General features: G+C 41.9%; 1 protein-coding gene across 5 annotated transcripts in view; it reads right to left on the reverse strand.

Moving 5' to 3' along the window:
• Positions 1-9,053: 9,053 nt before the first annotated feature.
• pard3ba (par-3 family cell polarity regulator beta a) overlaps positions 9,054-25,627 on the reverse strand; it is a 131,528-nt gene continuing 114,954 nt past the window's right edge. For 4 of the 5 annotated variants that reach the window (XM_020592181.1, XM_020592179.1, XM_020592178.1 and 1 more), the window contains 2 exons: positions 22,097-22,173; positions 9,055-10,337 (listed from right to left, as the gene is read on the reverse strand). In XM_020592181.1, coding sequence (XP_020447837.1) covers positions 10,007-10,337; positions 22,097-22,173 — 408 coding nt within the window. In that variant the 3' untranslated portion in view covers positions 9,055-10,006. Of the gene's footprint in view, positions 10,338-22,096; positions 22,174-25,627 lie in introns of all 5 variants that reach the window. The other variant, XM_020592177.1, reaches the window with a different exon arrangement.

A 25,627-nucleotide genomic window follows, 5' to 3' on the forward strand; every position in this document is an offset into this window, starting at 1 on the left:
GTACCTCAACCTGCAGAGCTGAGGCATTAGAGTAGCTTGTCAATCATGACCCTCTAGACAGCAGGTGAACGAAGGTTTAACTGATACACACCAACGAGTCAATTACTGGTCGGCGAGGCAGAATGTCACGGCCGTGCAGACACTAAACCGGCAGCTTAACCTCCTGGCACTGCATCAACATGCCTCGCTGGAGGGGGAAGGAGGAGGAGGAGGAGGGCCTGAGACGCTGCTGTAGCCCGAGACCACGTGTGTGCCACCCATTCTCAACAGTCACATGTTAAAGTTCTAATGTAGTATTTGCAAATTTTTGGTCAAATTTGTAGTTTTAGGGGTTCTAGGAGCAGGAGCTTAGGGATAATTTGATTTCAGTTCAACCTGGGCCTTATTTTCTGAATGCAAATTTAATCAATTATTTTCATTACTGCAAAGGTTGACTTAGTTGCTGCAAGATGCGGGGAATGCACACACACGCACACAGTCGCATTACCAAGAAGCAATTAAAGCTTGCTCTATAAATAGTTACACTGCAATGAAACTTGACTGACATTGGTGTATACTGTGGCATGACCTATGCTAGTTTGAGTTAGCATTAGCCTCCTGCAAGTACACCAATCAACGCTGATGGTACAAGGTTTTATAAATACGGTAGACATGCAGTATTGAAGGCATGAGAATAAGGCAGTGAGGGATATAATCAGATTTTTCTACTGTTTCTGAAACAATGCCACTGGCACTGAAATGATGTTCAATGGCACCGACCTTGAAACTAATCTGGGGTTTTGCAGAAACAGCCAATATCAATGTTTTGTTTGGCTTGTGTCAAATATTAGAAAGCCAGCAGAAGCAAGCAAAGAGGAAGTACGAGCTGAAGTACATGCTTTAACTGCAGAAGCAGTGTTGCGATATTAAAAATGTGTTTCCCTGCCTGTGTGTATATTAGAAATGCCAACATGAACAGCTCAAGGGACGTGATGAACCTCTGAACACACCTGGTAATCGCTATGATGTGGATGGGGAAGCACTTTGTGAGACAGGAGCATTTCTGTGGTCAGACTTGTGTGAATCTCATTTTGGAATGTGTATAACAGCACTGTTGGACTAAATCAGTAACTCTCCATCATGCTGACATGCTGTAGTACAAACTACGCACACTGCTAGTTAGGAGAGCAGAATTTCACTACTGTTTTAACTTGTTGTTCCCACTAAGTCTGCAGAGTTGCAGGCTTAACAATTAGGAATCCAAACGCAAAGGTAGAAAGTAACTAAGTACATTTACTCAAGTACTGTACTTAAGTACTATTTATCTGTGATTTTCTTGAGTATTTTAATTTTCTGCTACTTCATACTTTGACTTCATGACATTTTAGAGGCAAATATTCTACTTTTTTACTCCACTATATTTATTTGATAAACTTTAGTTACTACTACTACGTCAAAATAGAAGCATATAAGCTAGTCAAAACTAGCTCCAACTACAACATCAAACAACATACACAATTATACATCAGTAATTACTATTGCAAAATATAATATACATCAATGTGAAATGTGCTGACCTGCATAGTGAGTACTTTTAATTTTGGTACTCTAAGTATATTTTGATGCCAGTACTTTTACTTTACTTGTAACAGTATCTTTACACTGTGGTACTGCTACTTTTACTTGAATAAATAATAATAATTCTTCCACCACTGTCCACTGTCATGTCTCCTGCATCCATGAAAAAACAGCTCGCCCCACAAACTTCTATTGTCAATTCGGCTTAACTGATGGACACACACACACACACACACACAGTAAACACGGAGGAATGGGATGTGACTTGTCCTCATGAGCACCTACAAGCCTTTATCCATCCAGGGCATCTTTATACATGTGTGTGTGTGTTTTTCATGTGCTGATAATCAAGTTAAGTCAGCCCCAGGTTTTTGTGTGGCAAGACCTTCATTTCTAATAGTGTGGAGACCGTGTGACTGCACACACACACTCAAGCTACAATGGCAACTCTATTCAGGTATAATGCATGAAAACAGGTTTGTGTAAGTATGTGTGTGTTACTGGGAATTAAACAAAACGCACAGGGAATCCCCGGCTCAGCTTCTCCCTCTGAGGTGGAGTGGGCTGAGATAAGGCATTGTAGGAAAACACACACTCTCAGAGGGTGGTCAGAGCAACTAGGTCACACATCTCTGATGTTTACAGGCAAAATCTGCAACGTGAGTGGGGACAAGGAGACTACAAGCATGTGTGTGGTTTATTCACTGGATAGTCGTATCTGTATCTATAAGGGCAAGATTGCATATTATTCAAAGGATTGGTGCTCTGTGAGCTCAAGGCAGTACCAGGGTATGTGTATTTAATTAAGACAGGAGGTCACACAAGTAGATTAGGTAACAAGAATTCTGACCCATGTAGGACAAATTAGAATTAGCTATGCACACATAAAACAAAAATGTGGCTTTAAATTAAACATTCTTTAGCATTTGCAGTTGTAGTTTTATCAGGGAGTTTTATCTAAGCAACTTGTTAAAGAGATCGGCAGGCTGTGTGTGTGTGTGTGTGTGTGTGTGTGTGTGTGTGTGTGTGTGTGTCACACTCATTTCCTCCCTATCATAGAGCTTATCTGTGGACTGCAAAGAATTGAGGCAGAGGAGTGACCCAATGGAAAGAGGAGATGGAGGAGTGTGCCGGAAAGAAGAGCAGAGATGGAGGGATGGAAAGTCAAGCTGCAGAGTGAGAAGGGCAGGCAGTTGGCGGCTTGCGTTTGTGCGAGTCCCAGTTGTGGCAGTTCCACTGTTATGTCTAGAAGGAAGGCATAATGACGCACTGTAACTCACCATTATGGTTTTTCTGTCTCTATTGCATGACAACTCTCAAAAGAAGCTCTAAAATATCTTTGCAAAGTGCACTAAATAAACAGTTACACAAAACAATAATGTGTCAGAGAGTGGAATCCAGATGTACAAACTGGTCAAAAAGCAGAAGAGAAGCAAGAGGAAGCAAGTTTGTCTTCACTGCAGAGAGCTTCTCAATTAGCCATTAATTGCCTGGCCTTAATAACCAGGACATTTCTTAGCAGTAATGAAGGTGGTGGCAGGAGCAGTGGGTCTCGCTCCCAGCCAGAGTATGAGGTGTGTGTGTTTTTGAAAGATACTGTAGAACGCAAAGAGGCAGAGTGGAGATCCAGTGGAGCCGGGGGCCGCCGCTCTTTTTCATCGAGCTGTTTGCCATTCTATGGAAGGAATGTGTGGATGGATTACACCACTGGCTGCTACAGTGACTTTCCAATGAGGCTCCACTTTGTCTTCATCCTTATCTAATCCACACTGGAATGACCATCTCTGCAAAATGAAAATGAGCCTGAAAATCAAATGACCTGCCTGTTTGTTACAGCTGCATGGACAGACGTGATCTGAGAAATTAAACCCCACTTTGTCGAAAAATGCAATCTGCAACTTGAATTGCATATTGGTAACCACATATTGTCCTTATAGAAACACTTTTCTAACAAATATAATCAATACAAAAATGCAATACAATGCAGAATAGAATATGGATGAGGGAGGCACCTTGCATGCATCATCTTTTCATTGTTCATCAACATAGTCATGTATCAACAGCAGCTCTCAGACTCAGGATTGTTGTCATCGTATGCAGAATTTTTGAAAGCAGATTAAAGGGCCACTGCAGTGTTTTACATGTAAATGCCAACACAGTGTATTAGTACACAACAGGCCTCCTGCATGAAGATTTTAAGTGACACAATCTTTCCTTAGGCACAAACACGAACAAATTCTCTCTTGCCACCAGCCGCCTCAGGCTCCTCTGTTGAACTCAACAGCGTAACATCACCTACTGTACTCTAATATCTCAGTGATTGTTGTCCCCTTGATCACATATTAGTCATAGACCACTTTGTTTTGAAGACATTTATAGCATCTAACTTCATGTAGCCTCAGCCATTTATTTTTGTCACACTACAGCACTGCTCTGACGACGCATCGCCAACAGATGACACTGACTAACTAGTAAATTTATGTTTTAGTTTGGTGATTTCTGACAGCAGGCTTGAAGCTCTGCAGTGTGAAATTCATCTTTTGAATCTTGTATGACAGTTTCATCAGTTAAAATTTCCCACAAACAAAGTGGAACCTTATTTGAGGGGAGCTGATTATGCCAATGATGAAATGATGGAAAAGGGGTCTGTTTTCTTTACTATACTATACAGTGTCAAAATGTTTCATCAAAAGCTGACTAGTGCAGTTTGTCTGGAAAATCATGTTTCACATCAGTCTGGAAATTATGCTTGATTGAAGAATGATGGTGGTTGGAAAATCACCTGAGATACCCCCAGCTCACAGTGAAGACGATCTATCACACACTGTTTTATGGTCATATGGAAACTAAGGAGTCTAATTCCTCTCGGGCATGGCAGTCTTCGATCTTAGCCAAGCGGCTGGGCGAATAGGGACACGCTATATACTATCCCATGCTTTCCCTGCCGTTCACAGGAACCCAACACTCCTGACTCACTCAAGCTCACCCCCAGCACCCCTGACTGCCAAGCAAAACACCTGGCATGTGTATGAGAAGGGTGCCAATTTCACAGTGACTGCCAGGCAGTCAGCTGAGCCTCTGCCGCACACATACTGGTAACATGCATGATGCGCTGTGTCAGAGCAGAAAGCAGGTGTGTATGTGAGAGACAACAGTGGAATCATATGAAAAGTATGTGTTAGAGTAAGAACTTAATATACAAGGACAGGCATGAGTGTGTGCATGACAGACAGCTCAGTCTGGACACACACAAGACCACAGTTTGCCAGCCTCAGCACTTCTGGACACTTATAACTTTATTTTTACATGCACAACCACACTGGTGCATGTTAACTTGCATGCAAACACAGCGCATGCACGTCAAGTGTTGGACAAAGTAGAGCGATAAAATTTTATTTGGTTACAGTGTCTCTCTGACATTGATGCATTTCCCTGTTGCGTGCTTCCATTCCTGGCTGATGTTTTGTGTGTGTCAGAGGCCGGGGCTGGTGCTGAAAGCCTGATGAATGGGGTCCAAGGTTCATGGACTTCAGCTGTTGTTGAAAACCCCACAACCCAGTGAACCGTCCCTCTAGTCATGCGTTAACACCAGAGTGCACAGAGCTTTTTGGTGTTTTTATTGCTGGAGAGATAAAGAAAGCTGAGAGGGTTACAGGGGATCTATGAAGAGAAGATTGTGGAGGGTTTCCATGTCGCGCTGGCAGTGCACAAGAGGATAGAGAGGCAAAGTCTGACCAGTCTAACACCTCTGAGCCTCCTTAGCCTGGGAAGCAAATAAACAATGCAGTACACTCATCGTGGGAGTAACACACTATTGCTCTATTCAGGTGGGAGCCCATAGGGAACAGGCCTACACCCTGATGCTTGGACCCACTGAATGGGCTCATGTTTTTGATTTCAAGTGGAAAAAAATGCGTCAAAAACACTACAAAACTGAGAAAGAATTGCCATGTGTAGCTTGCTAAATATGGGTTTGTATTTATGCTAACTGGCTGGCACACTGAACTGAACTTCCTATGCTGAATGCAATGCAATCATTTCAGCTCACTATACAGTATTTCATTTAGTATCAGGACTGGGCCAAAGAATAAAGGGACTTTTGTATTCTTAATAAAGGAGTTTACATTACATATATGAGGTTTCTGTAACTCTGTCCAAAAAGAAAAAAGAAAAATCCTGCTTTCCTCCATAATAGGGAGTATAAACCTTCCATTGCTGCCACAACGATGTCATCAGCTCTGAAAGGGGCTGCTGTGCCAGGAGTGGCGGCCATGTTGCCATGGCGACAGGTGGTGTAAAAAAATGGTGGTTGGTGGCTAAGGCTGTGGTGTGTGGGTGAACACGAGGCAGACAGCAAGCCAATGCTGCTTTTAGGGTAAATATGGTTTGAATTAACAGTGCTGCTGTATTGACTTGGCAGAAGGAAAAAAGACATTAAGTAAAAATGGATGTCTTAAACACAGCACAAGGTGAAACCAAGCAAGAATATTGCACAGGATATGAAATTTTTTCCAATATCAGCCCAGCTGTGGAAATTCAATTTCACAGCTCATGAACAATATCAAACAAACATGCTGGCTGAAAGAGCACATTCCAACTTGAGTGATACTGTATCAAAGGGCTATACAGCAGACATAAAAGAGAATGAGGTGGGTGAAGAGCAGGCTAACGGCTAATGGTAATCCATAACTCCACCAATCACCATATTCAGGCCGTTTAAAGCAACAATATGTAATTTGGCAGTTTGTCTCCCCGTACATTTGACTACTGTGGTCTGAAAAAGATGTAGCTGTCTGCTAATAGTGCTAGGTTGATCCAATAAGAAATAACCTACTCACATCCCCGAAAACGCCCTAACAAATTCTAAATTGGCATTACTTGGATAGACTGACCACATACTCACAATCTAAGTGGTTATTTTCTTGGCTGAAAAAATATCAAAACTCATTAAAGGCCCAGAGATTTGTCTCCGCATATGTGTAAGAATCATAAAATACTGAGGCAGAGGAAGGGCCTGGTGCTGTAAAGCAAAACGCAGTTCTCATGAAACGTGTCAGGGACACATCTAGAGTAACTTAGTGCAGTAACAGGAGATCTGCATGCAGCGGCAATAGCAGAGATGCCATTCATCTTATTAGTTGTCAGTCTACCATCAAAATGATTTTGAAACCTATTTTAATGTAAAAAATCTACGTATTGTTACTTTAAACTGCACATTAGCCACCAGCTATTCCCATGGCCTACTTCAGACCTAGCAGAGGGGCCGGGCTCCTTTCTAATGAACTGTATAATTAAATGAGCAGCTCTGTTCAGCCTGCTCCAAATACTCGATTCTGAGACCATGGTGCCTTAACGAGGGCTGAAATGAAATGAAGGGAAGCAAGTGAAGGACAGAAGGACAGTGGGCTAATGCGGCTGAATGTGCCTTTAACGAAGAGGATGAAAGTGGGATAGTGTGAGCGTAGGCCGAGGTCAGTGTGGGCGCTTACCCGTTATTTCATTCTGCAGTGCAGGGGTATAGTCCCCACACACACTCTTGTATTCACCCCTTCTATCTTTCCCAGTTTAACTCTCACGCTTTGTCTTTTTTTTTGGAGCTGTGTGGGAGAGATAACGGCTTCTACTCTCCACTTTGCCCTCCCCAGAGCATAGCTTTTGATTGACACATGCTAACAAGCTTAGGTGTTCAACAGGGGCGCTGGCAGAATAGGTAATGCTAAGAGAACATAACCAGGGAATTTTCCCACAACCTGAGGTTCACGACAGTTGACTGGGGAACAGTGTGTGCTCTTTTACAGGAAATGCAACAAAAATGGGGACTTATGAAGTGTCACATTAATTCATGCAAAAAAAACAAAAAAAAACAACACTTAACATAAGAAGGAAATGTAAATTTTCAGACAAGAAAAAGAACCGAGCAGAATCATTAAGGAACTTCAGCAAGGAGACAAGGAGACAAACTTGTTTTATGGAAGGAGACAAGCTTCCTTGAAATGAAATGCAGTGGGATGTAAAACTTCTTCGCATGGTAAGTGCTCCCACACTTACCATGTGACCCCAATCTGTGTATGTGTCATGCGATTGATTAAATAATCTTCTGGATGACCGTGAACAAAGGGGAAACAGTCATGAGACACACACGGTAAGTGATTAAATCAACTGTGAATAGACAAGTAAATTCCTTAGGATGTGCGTTACAAAGCTGTTGTTTAATGGATATTAAATACAATTCATTCTTGGATGTTTTGTTGCTGCTGTTTACCATTTGTTGACCACAGGCACTTGAAGGAGGCTGTTTACTGAATACTTATTCTTAGAGCACAGCGAATAGTCAGTGAAGGGAGCTTAAGTGCTCTAAGTTGCTTTGCCCTCACTGAGAGTGAGAGAAGATCTACAGGAAACATTTCTACACAAATAACTTTTGAAACCAAGGGATTGGAGCTCCCAATTGACTAATTGGATGATTAAAAAAAAAAAATGCAGAAATTTTTGTTTTGTAATGTTCTCCTTTGGTGCCTTTGATACTGGTAAAGCCACGGTATGTGTGGCTGTTAAGTAAAACACACATTATCTGTCTTTAAAAGTGTGGAATGTGACTAAAATTGTTCTTCCTCCAAAACTAGCAGAACATAACGACCATACATTTAAACATATAACAGTGGTAGCACAGCTTTGCATCATATTCTACATCTGATTTAGATTAGCAAGACAGTTTTCCCCCGTTGTGTCACCACAGGATGGTCAGTAGACAGCTGTTGTTCCCTGACTTGTTTATACAGCTTTAATCTATTCTGGTTTGTCTCGCTGTTTTTAAAATATGAATAGAGACATGTTACAATGAGCCTTTGTTTATTACTGTTACTTTGTCAGATAGTTTGTGCCTTGCCTGACGTTCAGTCACCTGGTGCGTGCTGTGAATTTATCTGGGAAGGACTTCATTTGCTTTAAATTGGTTTAAATAAAACAATTAACCATTTGTCAGCCTGTGCTGGCTGGTTTGAAAGGACAGGAGTGGTGCGGAGACAAGACAGATCAGCAGAGGCCCGGTCCCCGTTGGCCTTGATGCTAATTAAACACTAACTGATAGAAAAAGAATTCTCTACACCCTAATTATTCCCTATTTCAAGTCTAATTTCACCAATCAGTGCCATCTTTATTTCTGAGAGCAAATTGGGTAGTAATCATTTTCTAGTGGAGTTTCCCTGCCTCTAATTGTTGAAGATGATTTAGTCATTATCAGAACGCTGGCTCCTCTTATCAGTCATCTCACAGGCCAAATTTATCTGGAGACTGTGCTTGGAGAAATTAAGCTGAATATTGTAATTAATTTTTAAAGTGATGACTCATGGTGTTGTCATAGTTTGACTAAATACTTTAAATATGCATAGTCTGACTAATTGGTGGAATTAAGCAGAAATAGGATGAAATTAATTGGTGCCACAGAGAGAGAGACTTTTACAATATTTAATGCAAAATATTCATATAAAAATCATGTTTAAATCAAACCACCATTGACACATTTATCAGTTTTTGGTGCAGTGACTTTTATCAATGATGTATTGAAGTTTAAAATGTTTAATCAAACTATTAGCTGCACAGTATGACAAGTCACACAGGATACCTTTGAAGTGTTGTGTGTGTGGATCAAGAGTTCTACATTTTGTTAGAAACACCACAAATATATCACAAATAAACTCAACTGATTTAAATGATTAACAAATGTACAGTAAGTGTAGCAACCACACCCACAACCACCTAATCAATGGCAAATATACATAATAAATAGCAAAGGTTGATAGCAGGATGTAAAGCCGTCCAAGTTATAAAAAACCATGGACAAGCAGATACTTTGTCGGGGTTACTTCCATTTCCTGTTTGTCAACTTTAACTTCCCGTGTCTCTCATCTTATTGTGGTCATGGTGATGTTTATTTTCTTCCCTTTGATCAGCTTGTGCAAAATGCGGATCAGCACTGATAGTTGATTATATACAACATATGGCACTAGGTTTATGTTATGTATCTAACAAATTCATTTAACTGCCCTTATTTTAATGTCATGTCTACATAAAAATCAAGTGTATAGAAACTTGCAAATATACAAAAGCAGTTATACATATTTATATGCACCCACATGAATCCTTAATGCTTGTTAAATCTGCCTTGGCCTGTAAAGATTTATGACCAGATGCTTGTGAACTGGTCATAAATAAATCCTATTTTAGCCTCTCAACTTGTCACATATTGCTTTCAGGGATCCTGAGCAAATAAATTAATGTGGCCAAATCTAACTTACCTACACTGGCAGCCTGAGTGACAGCTGATATTATGTCTCACAAATCTCGAATCAATTCTAAGCTACTTACAATATATATTCTTTGTGTAAATGTCCCAGTTGACCTCATTTCTAGATGAGGTCAGATGAGGGGACTACCTTTTACACCGCACCTATCATGGGGTTCTTCCGTCTTGGGTCCGGCTGTCTTTCCCCCGTGGGGTACCTCTCTGGGCTGGTGTAGCGGCCAGGGCTGGCTTGCCTGTAGGCCGCCCCCTGTGGCCTGCCGTGGGGGAAGGGGGGACGTCCTGCCTCACCGCTGCCTGGTGCTGCTGTCCTGCGCGGGGAGCTGAGGGGTAGTAGAGCACATTGCTGGGTGCCTGCTGAGACTGGGGCTGTGGCACACGGGTGGAGCTGCTGTAATCTGGAGGGTCATGGTAGTGTCTGGGGTAAGAGGCTGGTTCTTTCTGCGTGGGTCTGGAGAGGGTGGGGTAATATGGATCCCTCCTGAAAGAGAAAGTTGGGTTGGGAGAAATTACAAAGTAAGGACTGCATGTCTACTGACTGCACCTGATATTAGCCTGGAGCAGGCCTGTAAGACTGTCTGACAGATACATAGAGGCACACGATCACAGCATTTATATATGCTTGAGGATATAAAGGAAGACAATATTTAATACTGGTTTAAACTGGTTTGGGGCAGAGGACGTACCAGAGATTTGGCCCTCCCTTGTGGTAAGCCTCCTCCTGTTATTCAGTTTACGTGGCGAGGCTGTGGCCTTGGCAGGACTGTGTTTTGTGTGTGTGTGTGTGTGTGTGTGTGTGTGGGGGGAGATGCCAAGAGATAACAGCAAATGCTTTGGTAAGCATATATGAGGTTGTGTGTGTATAGGAATGTGTGTGAGTGTGTCTGCAGTAACAAGGCAGCCAGCTGCAAGTCTCCAGTTCCCTCCCACTAGCTCTGGGTGATTAGGGGGATAAACCCCTGGGAAAGGCGACACGCGGGCCTCAGGGAGACGGAAAGAGGGTTGGAGAGAGATTGAGAAAGAGAGGGACTAGAGAGAAAGAGAGAGAGAAAGGAGAAAAGGGTGGGCTGCTCACCTTTCACAGGCCCATTCAAATGCTTTCCATCTTATGTGCTGTTTCCAGTGCCGAGTGACACACAAGTCTAGCTAGTAAGCAAATCTGAAAGTCAGCTCATCAGCCTAGCTGTAAGGAAACATTCCTATTTTTATAAGTGGTGATCTGCCAACATCATAAATTAAAAGTCTTCCCACACCTTTTCCGTTTATTCCAAACAAACTCTCCAGCTACTTTTACGATAAGTCACATCATTGCCTGTTTTGGGCACATATAACTAAACGCACACACCTCAAGGTTCTGTGCTAGTGTGGGCGTGTTGCTACAGGCTACCGTTTTATAACTTTGGAAAGTCATGCTGGCTATCCCCTGCCTGTGAATTACATTAGCATAAAGCCAGAGGCTACATGCTTCAAGGTATCTGGTTATGTGATCTTGATCATACTAGTGTTTGACCAAATGCAGTCTACTCCTGGATGAATATAACTGGCTATAGCTCAAATAGCTCTAATGCTATATGCCAATCACCAATACAGAGCAGCAAAAGAGATTCAGACATTTACTTCCCACCCTGCAACAATGGCTCCCACTGTAGTCATTACACAGAAGCCTTGAGTTTAGCCTCTCCCTTGTTCTGCAATCTTATCCCTGCGTCTCCTCTGTCTGGTCCCCTGAGTCGAGCTCAGCACCTGTTGACTGGCCAATTAGAGTGACTCACTCACCACAGATTAGGTCGCGTACAGCTTGGTTGTGTGTGCCCATGCTTGTGCATAAGCAGACTTCCCTTGTAGATATTCAAGGGAATACAAGGTAACGTAGATTTCTATGTGTGTGTGTGTGTGTGAGGTCTGACCACCCAAACAGAGCTGTGAGCGTATTCTGTGGACTGGGAGGTCTGACCACCCAAACAGAGCTGTGGGACAGGATACACAGGTGGTCTAAAAATGAACAGCTAGGCCTTGTCAGTCAGCAGAGTTGGAAAACTGAAGTTGCACACGCACACATACAGACAGACATACATGCATGCACTGCAAAGACTTGAGATATGGAAGAAAATGGGGAAGGAAGTGGAAAAAAGGTGGAGGAATCTGAGAGGTGAAAGAGATTTCATCTGAAATTAAGATGTGGACAGACAGAAGCAGATATGGGGGGAGTCTGGGTAAGAACAATATATTCCTCCCTGTGAATGTTGAGAGGAGAGTGGAAAGAGCTAGAGAGACAACAGAGGTGAACATCAACATCCTCATTAATCCAGATTAAATGGCGATGGCCACCAGGGGAGGCGAAGAGAAGGAAAGAATGGAGTGATACAGGGACAGAGGAGGGGAAACACCTGGGTCCTCAACCTGACTCAGGGCCACCCAAAACGACAGGAACCTCCACCAGCTTCCCCTTTCTTCTCTCAGCATTCTTCTTACCCCCCAATCTTCAATTTCCACATCATTTCCACTTGAATATTCATCATCCTGTCCTTCGCTATCACCTCTGTGGCATCTCCTCTTCATATTGTTCATCTCCTCGCTCACTAATTTAGATGCCTCCTCCTCTTTTCCTCCTTTCTCATCTACAGCATTATGTTTGCTTCCCCAAGGTGATAATCAGGGCCAAATGGTAATATAAGCAACAGTAAATCCACATCTGCAGTAATCCTTCAACAATGTGGTTTGCTGTGCACAATTCCAAAACTGATGGATGCAAAAACCATTCCAGTAAGTAACAAACACACCAGACTTAGAACTGCATCAAACAATTTAGGTGTGAAAGCAACCTTAAACACTCTGTTCAATTTTCTGGATGACTAAGGGTTAAATTAAGAAGGATAAATTCCTTTGGTGCTATAGTATATTGGTCAGGATGACCCCTGACCTTAGCATGACATGGTGAAATAGCCCAAGTCCAGAAGCTGTGTGTGGTTGTCTGCTCCTATGGGAGTATTTATGTTTGTTCAGGGAAGGGAGAGATAGGTTAAATGTGTTTGCAGGAAAAGATGAAGGGTCTCATGTATTTGTTATTGTTTTGCTGTACATTGATTAAACCTCCTTTTCCCACTCAATTTAAAATGGACAATTACATAATTGCATTTTAAAATTGCTGTATAAAAGTAAACAAAGGCAGCTCTGAGAGAAGAACACGTCTGCCTGCAACAATATGAAAGTAAGCATTTGTTTGTGTGTGTGTCCGACCAGGCAGCTGGGGGATTAGGGAGTCTGTCAGCATCAGTGACCCACAGGGAGCTCCTCATCCCTGGGTCACACAGATGGCTTCAGACAGTCTGGAAGATGGAGAGAAGTGAATGTGTTTAGGCTTTTACTAACCTGAAATGTCCTCAAACCATGTCAGATGCTACAGTATTTAAATTTTACTTAAAATATGATTTCATTTGTCAGAGTTGAAAATTTTTTTTTCCAGGATGTTGGCTTCAGAAAGTATTCAGACCTCTTCACTTCAGGGTATGAGGGGGCTCCAGTACTTTCTGAAGGTCTCAGTGAGTAAGAAGAGTGAGACAGAGAAGAGTGCATAGCTGCATTTGTATATTTTACGTCTCAGAATGAAATATCTGTTTACTTGCAAACTTACGCAACCCATCAACGAGCTTGTGCACAATGGGTAAGAGAGGAGGAGTGCGCAGGGGCAAGACAGCACACAAGAGGACCGACCACAAGGACTAACAGAAGCTAAATTAAGGTAAACAGAAAGACAGAAGTGAGGACAAAGATGGAAGAAAATGCTGTAATTTGTTTTTACACCTGTTTGTCACTAAAAACATGACTTGAGTTACAGCTTCTTGAATACAGTGTAGAAATGTCCTCCAGAGCTGATGCTTTTGACTTATTAAAAAACATGCCAAAAACATGGCAGATTCTCGCTGGATTAAAATGTTGGTTGCCGTTTGTAATGACAATTAAAGGAGCTCGGCTGGTGTGGCTAATCTAGTTTGAAAAGAGCTTATGACAGCAAGAGACAGGCAGACAGTAGCTGTTTTCATTCAGCTGTCAAGTGGGTTTTATGCATGTTTGAAATGTCAAAATAAAAAATAAAATTAAAAACTCACATGCAAATTAGATGTTTAGTGAAACAAATAAATAGGTTTGAATGAATGTGGTAAAAAGAGAAAATGGAAATGCTTTCAGGAAGAAATTAGTACTTGATAGGTTGTTATTTTCCCACTGTTATTATGTGATATTGTATTTGAGCTATTATTAATAAAGCTACAATTTGCTGCTGTGAAGACGGTGACCAAAGGTATGAGACCACTGGGAAGAGATCATTTACAGACATTTTGTAAAGCCAGTTTTGATTTATTTGGTCATGAAATGAACTATTTGGATACATCTTTACTTGTTAGTCATTGCATTGCCATCCCTATTTATTACTTAATTTCTTTGTATACAATCTACAATTTAATCATGCATATAAATCATGTAGGGATGCAACATAAAATAGATCAAATTTATCTATTCATAGTTTGCCATAAATCTGAACAGAAACTGGAGACCATGTAAACAAAGGAAAAAGGAATTCCTGTGTTGAAAAAGACAAGCCATGTTTAACTGGAGACAGTCGGACAGACAGCTGTAGGCTCACGTCTGTCCCTCTGAGGTCTATGTAGAGCAGCAGAACAGGGTGTGATGTGCACCACAGGGACCAACTAGAGTGAAAAGCTCTAATGACACGCTGTGTAATACATCTGACTCGCACTTCGAGAACATCAGCACCATATACCACACTGCCAGCCACCCTCTGAGACTATGTGAGTGCAAATAACAGCCTGAATATTACACCCATATTTATATGCATGTGAATGTGTATTTGGAGTGTCATAAATGCAGAAATTCAATTCTACGTTTATTATTGAGGTCATAGTTAAAGGTGGTGTTGTACTGGACTACATTATATTCAGAGGTGTTCCTAATATTCTGATCCTCTCATGTATGTCATGGAATGTATACACTTTGAGCTTCATAAACATAGATATTAAAGCAGAAGTGTTGCATTGAAGTGCATACAGTTGTACAGGTGTACCTAATAAAGTGGCCAGTGAGTGTATATGATTACATACTCAGCAGTGACAGAAAAAAAAAAAAGTGTGTTCCTCATCTGGATCTGTGAGTGTGTGTTGCCATTTAGGAATAACTTGCACCTTATGACAGTGAGGAATTTTGGTGTACAGTGGCAGCATAGGGGATCAAGGGTGGGGGCTTATCCTGCACCTGTCCATAGGAAACAGCAGGAGGAAATTAGTAACTGCCTAAATTACATTTCCTTATTATACCCCCACGCCCACTCACCATCCTATTCCCCCATGTGCTCCCAGCCCTCTTAAGTGCTTTTTACTAAACAGCTGGAAACAGCCTTTGTCTGTCTCTCTCTCTCTGAAGGGCAAAATATGAACTTGAAAATTCTGAAAAAACAGTACCCAAATTAGGGGAAAAATAGACAATGAAATGAAACTAAACCTTAATCTAGAGCTCAGCCAGTGGTACCCTTTCTACAGCTGCTCTGCCTTCTGTTTTAAGTTTAGGGATAGATTTAGGTTTAGTCTTGTTTTGGTGACACTGATGCTCAGGCACCTGGGTTACTGCTCTGAAACTGCATTAGTACATTTCATTTATTAATGGTAGGATTCCAAAGATGAACATACAGACACGTACGTAAGGACATCTGCCTGTCCATGGCTAAAAGCACTGCATGCAATGCTAGGCAAAAAAAACAGCTGCTGCTCCTCACTACCAAGCTCTTACACACATTAAATTAAATTAAAATGCATGTGAGCACACTTTTCTGGGTAAAATGCTTAATGTGTCAATTTGCAGAGGTATCAGTGGTGCTAGAAAAAACTGCTTCATTTATTTTATTCCTCCTGTGGTTTCAAGTAGTGATGTCACTGTCTGTATCCCTAATTTCTGGATAAGTTGTAGCCAGAGCCAAAACATTTCCTGGTAATCAATTATTGTAAAAACCCTTTATTTAAAAGCTGTAATACAGTATATTTAGCAAGCTGGCATATTCATTAGCGCATGATGCATTCTCTCCATTCCATAAATTCATCTTTGTCCAAATCCCACACACACACACACACACACACACACACACACACTAAGTCAAAGTGCTAATGGCACTGCGCAAGCTGAGTGCTACAGACACAGAGCAGGTCTGGCTGGCTCCACAGCAGAGGAAACCATTAGCCACTCTGGTCCTGGTCACAGACGCAGCTCTGCTAATCAAACTCGCCTATGTCAACAACAGCAGTGGAAATGCACGTGCCTCATCAAAATGGGCCCAGGTTTGCACTCTCTGCTGCAATTACAGCAAATGTGCACAGTATCAGTGGCAAGTAGCAGTGCAACATGGGAGTTTTGGATTAAAAATGAGAATGTGAGGAGAGATAGGAGGCACCAGGGCAAACAGCCTGGATGGAAACTAAGAATAGCTACTCTCTCCTACAGCTCACAGAAACATTTAATGACTCATTCATCATTTCAGTGATGTCATGTTTCAGACAACTATCAATAACATTTATTCAGTGTTCTACAACATGCTTTTTCAATTTATTCTAGTGATACTTACAGTGCAAGAGTACAAAAAGCTCCAGGCCTGGGCTGCCAAAAGTACATGCAGCTATGAGTAAAGGAGATCAAAGGTGAGGTCAACTTCCTGGACAGTACTCCAGGGGAGCCATCATGCAGTAGAGTCATGGTGGGGAATAGAGGCAGATTAACACTTAATGACAGAAACAGATGTGACTTCTTTTTCACTTAATACATAAAAGAGGTCCTCCACAACTCATATTCAATTTCACAGTTCAAATTAGGATCACTGAATGCCTGTTCTTTTCTCTTCTATTTTAGACAAAGAGGAGAACATTTGGATTCAGAGTGATTCCTGCGTCCCCTGCACATAGGTGATTGTATATCTGTATTTATAGACTGACTGCCATGTGGACGTGTACATGACAGTCTCTGCTTTTCTAACTGAGCTCACAAAGAACGCTGAGGTTTCAAAGGGTAAATCTTTTCTTTTATTTATAAAGAATTGATTTCATTTTCCTACACAGCCCAGAGACAGTGGGAGCAAGGGATGGAGAGGAAGGAGAAGACAGAGCGCGAGACTAGACACAAAGACACCTGAGAGAGAGATAAACAGAAGTGAAACAAAAATGCAGACAAAAGGATTGATAGAATCAGGGTAAATGCAGAGAACAGAAAAACAGAAGTCATTGTAAACAGATAGAGCCACTAGTGCCTCAGCTGTGAATGTGACAGAACTGGGCAAAGTCCTTTCATTTCCTACCACTGATTCCATTACATTCTCCTGTGTCTGAGCACAAACACTGTTAGCTGGACAAATATTGCTGCCTCTGTAAACCAACGGGACCCTTTCCTTCATAACAGGCCTGCAAATAAGAAAAGGGTCACAGCACCTCTCGGGAAATCAAAGTAAATAATCCACACACTGCTTCAGATGCTCTTGGGCTGCTTATTTTACAATAATGCAGGGGTCACATCACCTTTTAAACCGATCACGTAGGGTCCAGTAGTGTAATGCTGAGCTCTGACGGACCCGAGAAATTAAATGAGTTACAGAGACAATAAGTTTACCTTAGCTGGGTGATTTTAAAGTGAGCCATTCGACAGCTGCACAGCAGCAGGTGGGAAGCATTTGATCCATTATGAAGCTGTGAGAAGCAGGACTGGGGTTTTAATAAAGACAGGGCGATCGCAGCAAAAATATATTTTCTCTGCTGACCTTGAAAAAGCCAATCAAATTCATTGAGTGCTCCAAACTACAGGGCCTAACAATATTACTGCACTGAGATGATAACAGAACTTTGTAATAAATATGGCCGTCCAACCATGTGAAGTAGGAATGAAATTCTGGGAGCTTATTTCCAGTTGACAAAATCAGAGAGTGAAGCAGAAATGAATGAGTAAATATCAGCATTTTAAAAAGGTTTGTATTTTCAACATTCCTCTAATCTTTCCTTATTTATTCATGCTATTTTAATCTACAGATTGTTATCACCCAGAGAGGGTGCAGCGCACTTATCTTCACTGTTCTGTAGGTGTGTCCAGTGTGCACGTGGCTCATTAGGGCCTGAGCCCTTTTCAACTAGGGTGAAAAGGTCCAAGTGCTGAGACATGGCGAAGAAAACCCAAGTGATTCTAAGCCTGAGATGTGTGTTAGTGTGTACGCTTTTCAGGAAGGTCAGAGAAGAGCCCTTCAGGGACACTTGTACACATAGCAGAGGGCACTCAACATGTTGAGGACAATCAAGATGTTACCCTCTGTTTTCTTAAGGGGGGACAGAGAGTGCTTGGTGAGAGCATAAAGTGGTCAGTCACTTCTCAGAAGACACATCTGAGAGGCTCCTGAGAAAAACTAACCCCAATCACAAATGCAAAGGATGAGTGTGCAAAGTTCGCTTAGACTGAGTGTAATCTGGAACCAGCCCGACTTGTGCTCTGTTTTTTCTCTTTGTTACTATGAATCAAATAGACCAGTGGAGATCTTTCCCATTTGCACAAACACACACACAGTGTTTTCATTCCTTGTGGGGACTTTACATTTACATACATTCATTTCCTGTAGACCTAACCTTACAATTCAGTGACTTCCTTGTGGGGACCGCATGGTCGAGTCCCCACAATGTGTGTGTTAACAGGTTTTGTTCCCCATAATGTAAGTAATACAAAGGCACACTCACACTCTCTCTCTCATACACTCACACACACCTTATGTCCTTCTCGGTGGGTCATTTCCATTGCCCAGATGTGAATACACTCGCACACACCTTATGTCCTTCTCAGTGGGTCATTTCCATTGCCCAGATGTGACAGGAGCTTTACCATGAAGCCAGTATGGTCTCCTGGTTGGAGCCCTGTGCTCTCTAACTCACTGGCTGTGGGCTGCACATTAATCAGCCAATTATCAGCCCCAGCCACACCAATGTGGCCCCCTAATCCAATCATCTTGGGGGAGTGGTTCATGAGGTGCTCTGATTGGATAACCTGGGGCTGGGTTACCATGCCCATGACCTGCTGCTTTGAATTGGTAATGATGTTAATATTCTCCATATGGCAATGTTTGCGCATGAATTTGTGTGTATCCGGAGGGTGACCTGCACCCCGGTGTTAATGGGCAGTGGAGAGGGAGGTAAAAGCCAAAGCAGACTATCACCCTCCCTGGGGCAAAGCTCTCGACACTGCCACTTCCAGTGCTCTTCCCAAATCCTCTTTTCCAGACTTCAGCTTCTCTTGCTGGCTGTCATGCAGCAGCCCTCAGCACTAGGTCCTAGGCTGAGGTCCACTTTCTTTCCTTTGGCATACATACACTCCTTCTCCTTCACATGCAAAGAAACTCTTGATTTGAGAGGTGGGAATAGCCAGACAGATCTCTGTATAATGAATTCACAGTTTGGGCTGTAGAATTGTGAAAAAATGTTTTTCAATACGATTAAGAAAGTAACAGGGAAGACGGCTAAAAATATAATGTATTCCTTAAAATTACAAAAAAACACGAACTTATGGGAGAAAAAAAGATGAAACTCCAAATTTAAAACCAATTTAACATACTATACATTTGTGTTTTCATAAGGAAAGTTGTAATGTGCACTGACATAATGACTCTCAGCAACATAATACTGAAAATGAGATATTTAAGTGTCTGTCTGAATGCTTTTATTCTGCCTCAATTCCATCCCTGTGCTTCTGACTCTTACCTCTCCTCTCTCTCCATATGTTCCCATCTGTGAGGTGCTTTGCTACATCTTCTGTACTAACCATGCACTCACACATACACACACAATCACCTCCTTCACTCCCTCCCCTCCAGCTGCAGCCCCAGCCGGCTCCACACAAAGGCAGGCCAAATGTATGCTAATGAGAGCCAGGCCAATGGTGGAGCCGCACTCATTCTGAGAGGAAATGGCTTTCAATAATGGTGGCCCCCGGGGGGATTTTGCACAAAGTTCAGCTCCACTTTGAAAAATGTATTCAATTCACTGCTGTGGCTGCTCTTCTCTTTTCCTCCTGTTTTTCACCCTCCAAAAAAAAAAAAAAAAAAAAAAAAAAAAAACCCCAAAATATTTTTTGTTCACCACCCCCTTTTGCCTTTCAATTCACTGCTGTGGCTGCTCTTCTCTTTTCCTCCTGTTTTTCACCCTCCAAAAAAAAAAAAAATCCCAGAATATATTTGTGTCTCCACCTCCTCTTGCCTCTGCATTTATGCCAGTGTAAGTCTGAAGAGGTGTGGAGACTGAGGAGCTGTGACTTATCTTTTGCGAAACATCAGAAATAAGAAAACAAAGGTAAACTTGAACAGTGTCCAAACTATCTGCCACTTCTCATCTACCTTTTGCTGCTCTTGTGAATGGTGAGCAAAAGCTCATCTGTGAGGTAAATGCCCCCCAGGAGCATATTAACCATGCCATGTGCAATTCAAACAGATGGTCTTTGGCCTCAAAATACTTCAAAGAGGAGACCAACAACAGTTAAATGACAACGGGAGCATATCATTACCTGAACCTGATTTATCTTCAAGCCTAAACGACAGATAGCTGCTACTTAAAGTAGTGCTATTTACCATTTATTACTTAAATCTAAAACATTTGAGCTGCCATTCAGGGTCAGGTATTACAGCCAAAAGCTGCCAACATCATGTGTAGGTTGCAGATGAATTGCCTTTTTAAAATCCTATTTGTTTTGTATCTATCCTCTGTCACAAATAGTAGATGCCAGTTTATTAATATACTAGAATTTACACTTGCACATACTACAATATGCACTAGCAATGCAGTAGGTCTGAACTATAACTATCATTATCAGTTCATTGAATATTTAGTATTATTATGTAATCCTTTTGTCAATAAAATGCCAGAAAACAGAACAAAAATGCCAAACACAATTTCACAGAGCTCAAAATTGAATAACCAACAGTCTAAAACCCAAAGTTGTTTAACTTTGCAATGATAATAGCAAAGAAATACAGAAAAACCTTTTACCAGCTGGGTACAAAGAATATGTGGCAATTTGATGAATTATTTGACTAAACAATTAATCATTTACTCTATTATTTGTCCAAAAAGTGGTCAAACACACCCAGGATGGCATCTTCTAATGTCTTGTTTTGCCTGATCAACAATGTAAAACCCAAAGAGATTTAATTTAGAATGATTAAGCAAAAAAATCCTCACATTTGACAGGCTGGAAAACACAGTGTTTGGCATTTCTGTTTGAGAATGATGAATGGATTATTTAAATCACTGTTGATGAATCAGTTCAGCAGTAAAATGCAGAATGCAGCATTCATTTCTGAATGACTGGGAAGGATTCCAATTTTCCAGATTTGTTCCAAATTCATTACAAAGAAAGTTATAAGTAAATGGCATGACTTCTTTTTTCTGTCACTGTACTGTACGTAAGTAAGGGTTGGACTACGTGCAAATCTCCCTCAGTCTGTCTGTCTCCATTTGGGTTTGACTCTGCAGTTATAGCTGGCTAATTTTTCTGTCCCTCCTTTTCTCTTGTTCTCTCTCTCCCAGCTTTTCAGTCCATCTTGTCCCCCTCTGAGCGAGTGCTGATGTCTGCTCTGCCCAGTCATATCAGGAGGAGCAATAACCCGTGAAATGACTTCTTTTTTCCCTCACTCTTCTCCTCTTCATCCCAGTGTCCCATCTTCTCACTTTCCTCACACCACGCTCTACTTAACGCCTAGGAATATCACCAAAATGGTGTGCATGCCATACACAAGCCAGCAAATATTTTGGTGTGGTTAAACTACTGGGAAACACTTAAATGGAGGATAAAAGAGACATGAATGCAGATACTCATGCACCTAATAAAACAACAGAGCATTTACAGTAAACAAAAACATGCAATTCCGGTAAACCCACACTAGAGGTTATACATCCTTCATAAGAGCAAACCATCCTCTGTGCATGTGTGATTTTGTGTGTGAGATCCTCCTGTCTGTGTTCTACTCTCTAGAGAGCTGATCACTCCTATTCCCAGGATGAGTAGACACTCCCAAGGCCAACACTCCAGATTTAATTACAAGCGCCAAAGAGGATTAGTCTGAGCCGTGTGTGTGCTTTTCAGAGTCTTGGAGACACAAAGGGGGTGAGTGGCAGGAAGTTAGCCCTTTATTTCCTGCACTGAGGAATAAGCACACACACGTAGTGGACTCACCTGGGCTGTGTGGGGTACTGTCGGTCTATCTCTTCGTAGTGGCGCGCAGGTCGAGATTCCGCTCCTCTGGGTGCTGTCTGTGAGGAGACACAACACAAGTAATGTTCAGAAAGTATGCTGACTAAAAAAGGCTCTAAGCATCAGTCATTCACCAGCTAAAATATCAGTGAGCAAGGCACTGAACTTGTACCTCCCTCACGAGGAGTCAGCCAGATGAAAATTTGATGAAAAAAACCAAAATACATTGAACAAGCTATATGAAGATTTTAGGCCTGTCCAAGCAGCTAAACCTTGCACCAAAGACCAAATGTCCTCAGGTTTATGTTTAATCCTCGGTATTCTATTTAAGTCTTATGGAAAGTTAATTTATTGGATGTACATAAAGTATTTAAAGCATGTATATGCAACCTTGTGGTTTTAGGGGAAACACAAAACAAGAGAGAGCGAAGTCAAGGGATGGCCCACATGTGGTAACATAAACACATGCAACCACATGTAAGCACTGTGCCCCTCTGATGAACGTGTGCGTATGGTTCATGCAAACACATCAGTCATATGAAAAAAATTACAGTTAGAGCAGGTCTTGGGCAAAAGGTTCTTCTGTCTCTCACCCACACACACACACCAGGAAGCGACTGATTAAAGCTGTGGTGGATAAATCTGGAAATACTGTTTATATATGATAATGACTTTCCTAAAGTGTTTTCAGGTCATTTTACGTCCACACAGAAATGGCAAAGTACGGTAATGGAAAAACAGCTAAATCTCTTATTCATCCTCCTTTCTGATGGCAAACGCACCTAAGGATTACAGCTGGAGAATCATAGCCAGGACACCTCCTACTATATTAATTACAGATGGGCAACAAATTAAAGGAAAAACCTGAATAAATAAGAGAAGAACACAGTTACTGCAATGCAGGACAATGTGACCTCACCCAGACTATGTGACAGTGTTCTTAACAGTACTGTTCTCTGTGTGGACATATGCCATGTTTTAGGAAATACAGTATGAATAATGACAGACCGGCTTCCAGATTGATCCACTTTTCAAGCAGCATATTGTTTTAATGTGGAAACACAGGCTTAGTGGGGTTTGAAAGCAAGATTGTAGAGAAAAGGATACAGTTTCACATTTTGTTATGTAAGTGTGGACATTAGGTTAGATCAATACACGGGGGTTAAACAAGCCATTCCTGAAGGCAGAGGAAGGAAGAGGTGAGGGCAGAAGAGAGGACAGAGCATACAGTTTCAATTATGTGCCATCTGGGTTCAGGCTCTGAGCTTGTACTTAGAAACACAGGCTGTTTACTCAACAGACATTTCATCTGTTAAACACTGTAGCGTAACATGCACACACCGGCACGTCGGTCAAATATACAATAACTCATGTGTGTACATAAACAAGCACTCACAGCTTTGACAGACACATACATGGACATCTAAAGAGGCAAACAGCTTTTGATCCAGGCTATCAAAGTGATCTATCCCTGCAAACACCCACATACACCGTGTTTAATACCATAAACACTATAAATTATCTAAATGACTTCATGCAGGACCAGTATATTAGTCTGTTTTGCATACGTACGAGTTCAAACTCATTCTGCAAGACAGTACAGCAGAGGCGCATTAGAAAATATCATTAGCATGTAACGCAGGGAGCTCTAATGTCTCTGAATAAGAGTGAGGAAGTAATAGGACATCCAAACTATGGCCGGGGCACGGCTGCTGCTCTGTTCACTAATGTAGCCTAGTGCGTGTGTGTGCACTGTATATGTGTATGTTAATTTTATGGTAAGCAGGAAGGGCATGAGTGTCTTTGTGCGCCGGTTTAATATGATGTCTAGAAGTGAGTGCGCCATCTTTGTGTGTGTTAGGTAGGGGACATTATGCAAAGAGATGCATAATGTGAGGCCAAAGGGGCATTAGACTCTGCAAGAAGCCAGGACTCAGGTGGAAGACCTTCTATGTGTGCGTGCTGAACCAAGGAGAGGAAGAGACTGAAGGTGATGATAGGAGAAAATGTGTGTTTAGATAAAATGAGTGAAATTCTTTGCCAACTGATTGTATTAACATAATGGCCTGCAGCTGGTCTGGATGATCCCTTTATTAACTCACACACATACATTAAGAATGTCTGTCATATGGATGTTTTTCAGGCCTTTTCCCCAAAATTAGACAGCCATATTTACTGCCAGACTATATGCATGAAATACTGCTGTGGCATACACATACGCACACAAGTAAACAAAGACATATGTCTCAGTCTCACCATGGCAACTGGTAAAACAGCAACATGAAATTCATCCAGGCTGGTGTGAAAACACAGCTTTTGAGGAGGCAGTCAGTGAGCAAAGAGCCTCTTCTTCAGAACTCCAGAGATGGAGAGCAATGACACACTTTGCTATTCCTTCAATCCACGCAAGTTCGTGTCCTCTTCCTGAACCTAGTGACATCATACACAGTACTGTGTGTGTGCCATTGTGTATATGTGTGGTTATCTGGGGAAAGTTAATGTCTTATGCAGAGAACAGCTCCATGAACTCCGTGGCAGATGACAGTATATGCACACATACACACACTATTCTTATTTCTCATGGCTGTCTGGTGTTAAGGCTGAGAAACATTATTGATCCTGCATTCACTGTAGTTGTGTGCATGTGTATGCATTTGTTTCTAATTTAAACCCATACCTTCCAATCAACAAATCCTCAGATTGGTAAAATACTTTATGGGAATGAGCTTAAACATATCACAACAATCTTCCGTATAAAGTGCATAACTGTGTAGAGTCAATACCACAACTCAGCAGCTGACAAACACTGACAGAAAGGCTGGCGTGTGAGTGTGAATGAGCAGAAAGTCACTTTGCCATTTCTCCAAATTAGAAAGCGATGTCTTGACAGCGCCAGATGATAAGCACTGGAACACATGCACACCAATCAACTCTAGCAGCACAGCTGTCGCATTCATCAGAAAGTATTGCTGGAGCTCAGGAAATGAATTTCTTGGAGCGCTTTTGGCTTTGCTGTGAATCTGCGATGCTCATATATACAATAAGCCTCAAATGAGAGTCCAAGTGCTTTGACACAATGCCTGAGCAGCACTTTCATCTTGTGACTGAGATGCTCAGATTTGCCTTTTTCCAAACCGCTTCCCTCCGCCGTCTCTTTTCAAACTGCGTAATTAGCCTCCTGTATTGCCTTCTATTCCTCCTTGCATCCATCCATCCTTTTCTTTATCCCTCCATCCATCTTGGATGCTAATTAACCATGTGTCTCAGTGTGGAGCCTCTGCCTAGCACCCCATGCTCACCTCCTGTTGGAAACCTGACCCTCACGTCCTAGCACAATGAGACAGAACCCACCTGATATCCATCGTCCCCTCCTCCCTAAAAATCTCTGTGATGGCATGCTGCAGACTCCCCCATGGGAGGTGAGGGAACAGATATATAGAGGAAGAGAACTGAGCTGGTACAGAGGGGAAAACTGACAGAGATGTTGTTAAAGATGTGGTGTGTGTGTTGGTG

Source organism: Monopterus albus, unplaced genomic scaffold (assembly GCF_001952655.1).
Source record: "Monopterus albus unplaced genomic scaffold, M_albus_1.0 scaffold16.1, whole genome shotgun sequence".
NCBI lineage: Eukaryota > Metazoa > Chordata > Actinopteri > Synbranchiformes > Synbranchidae > Monopterus > Monopterus albus.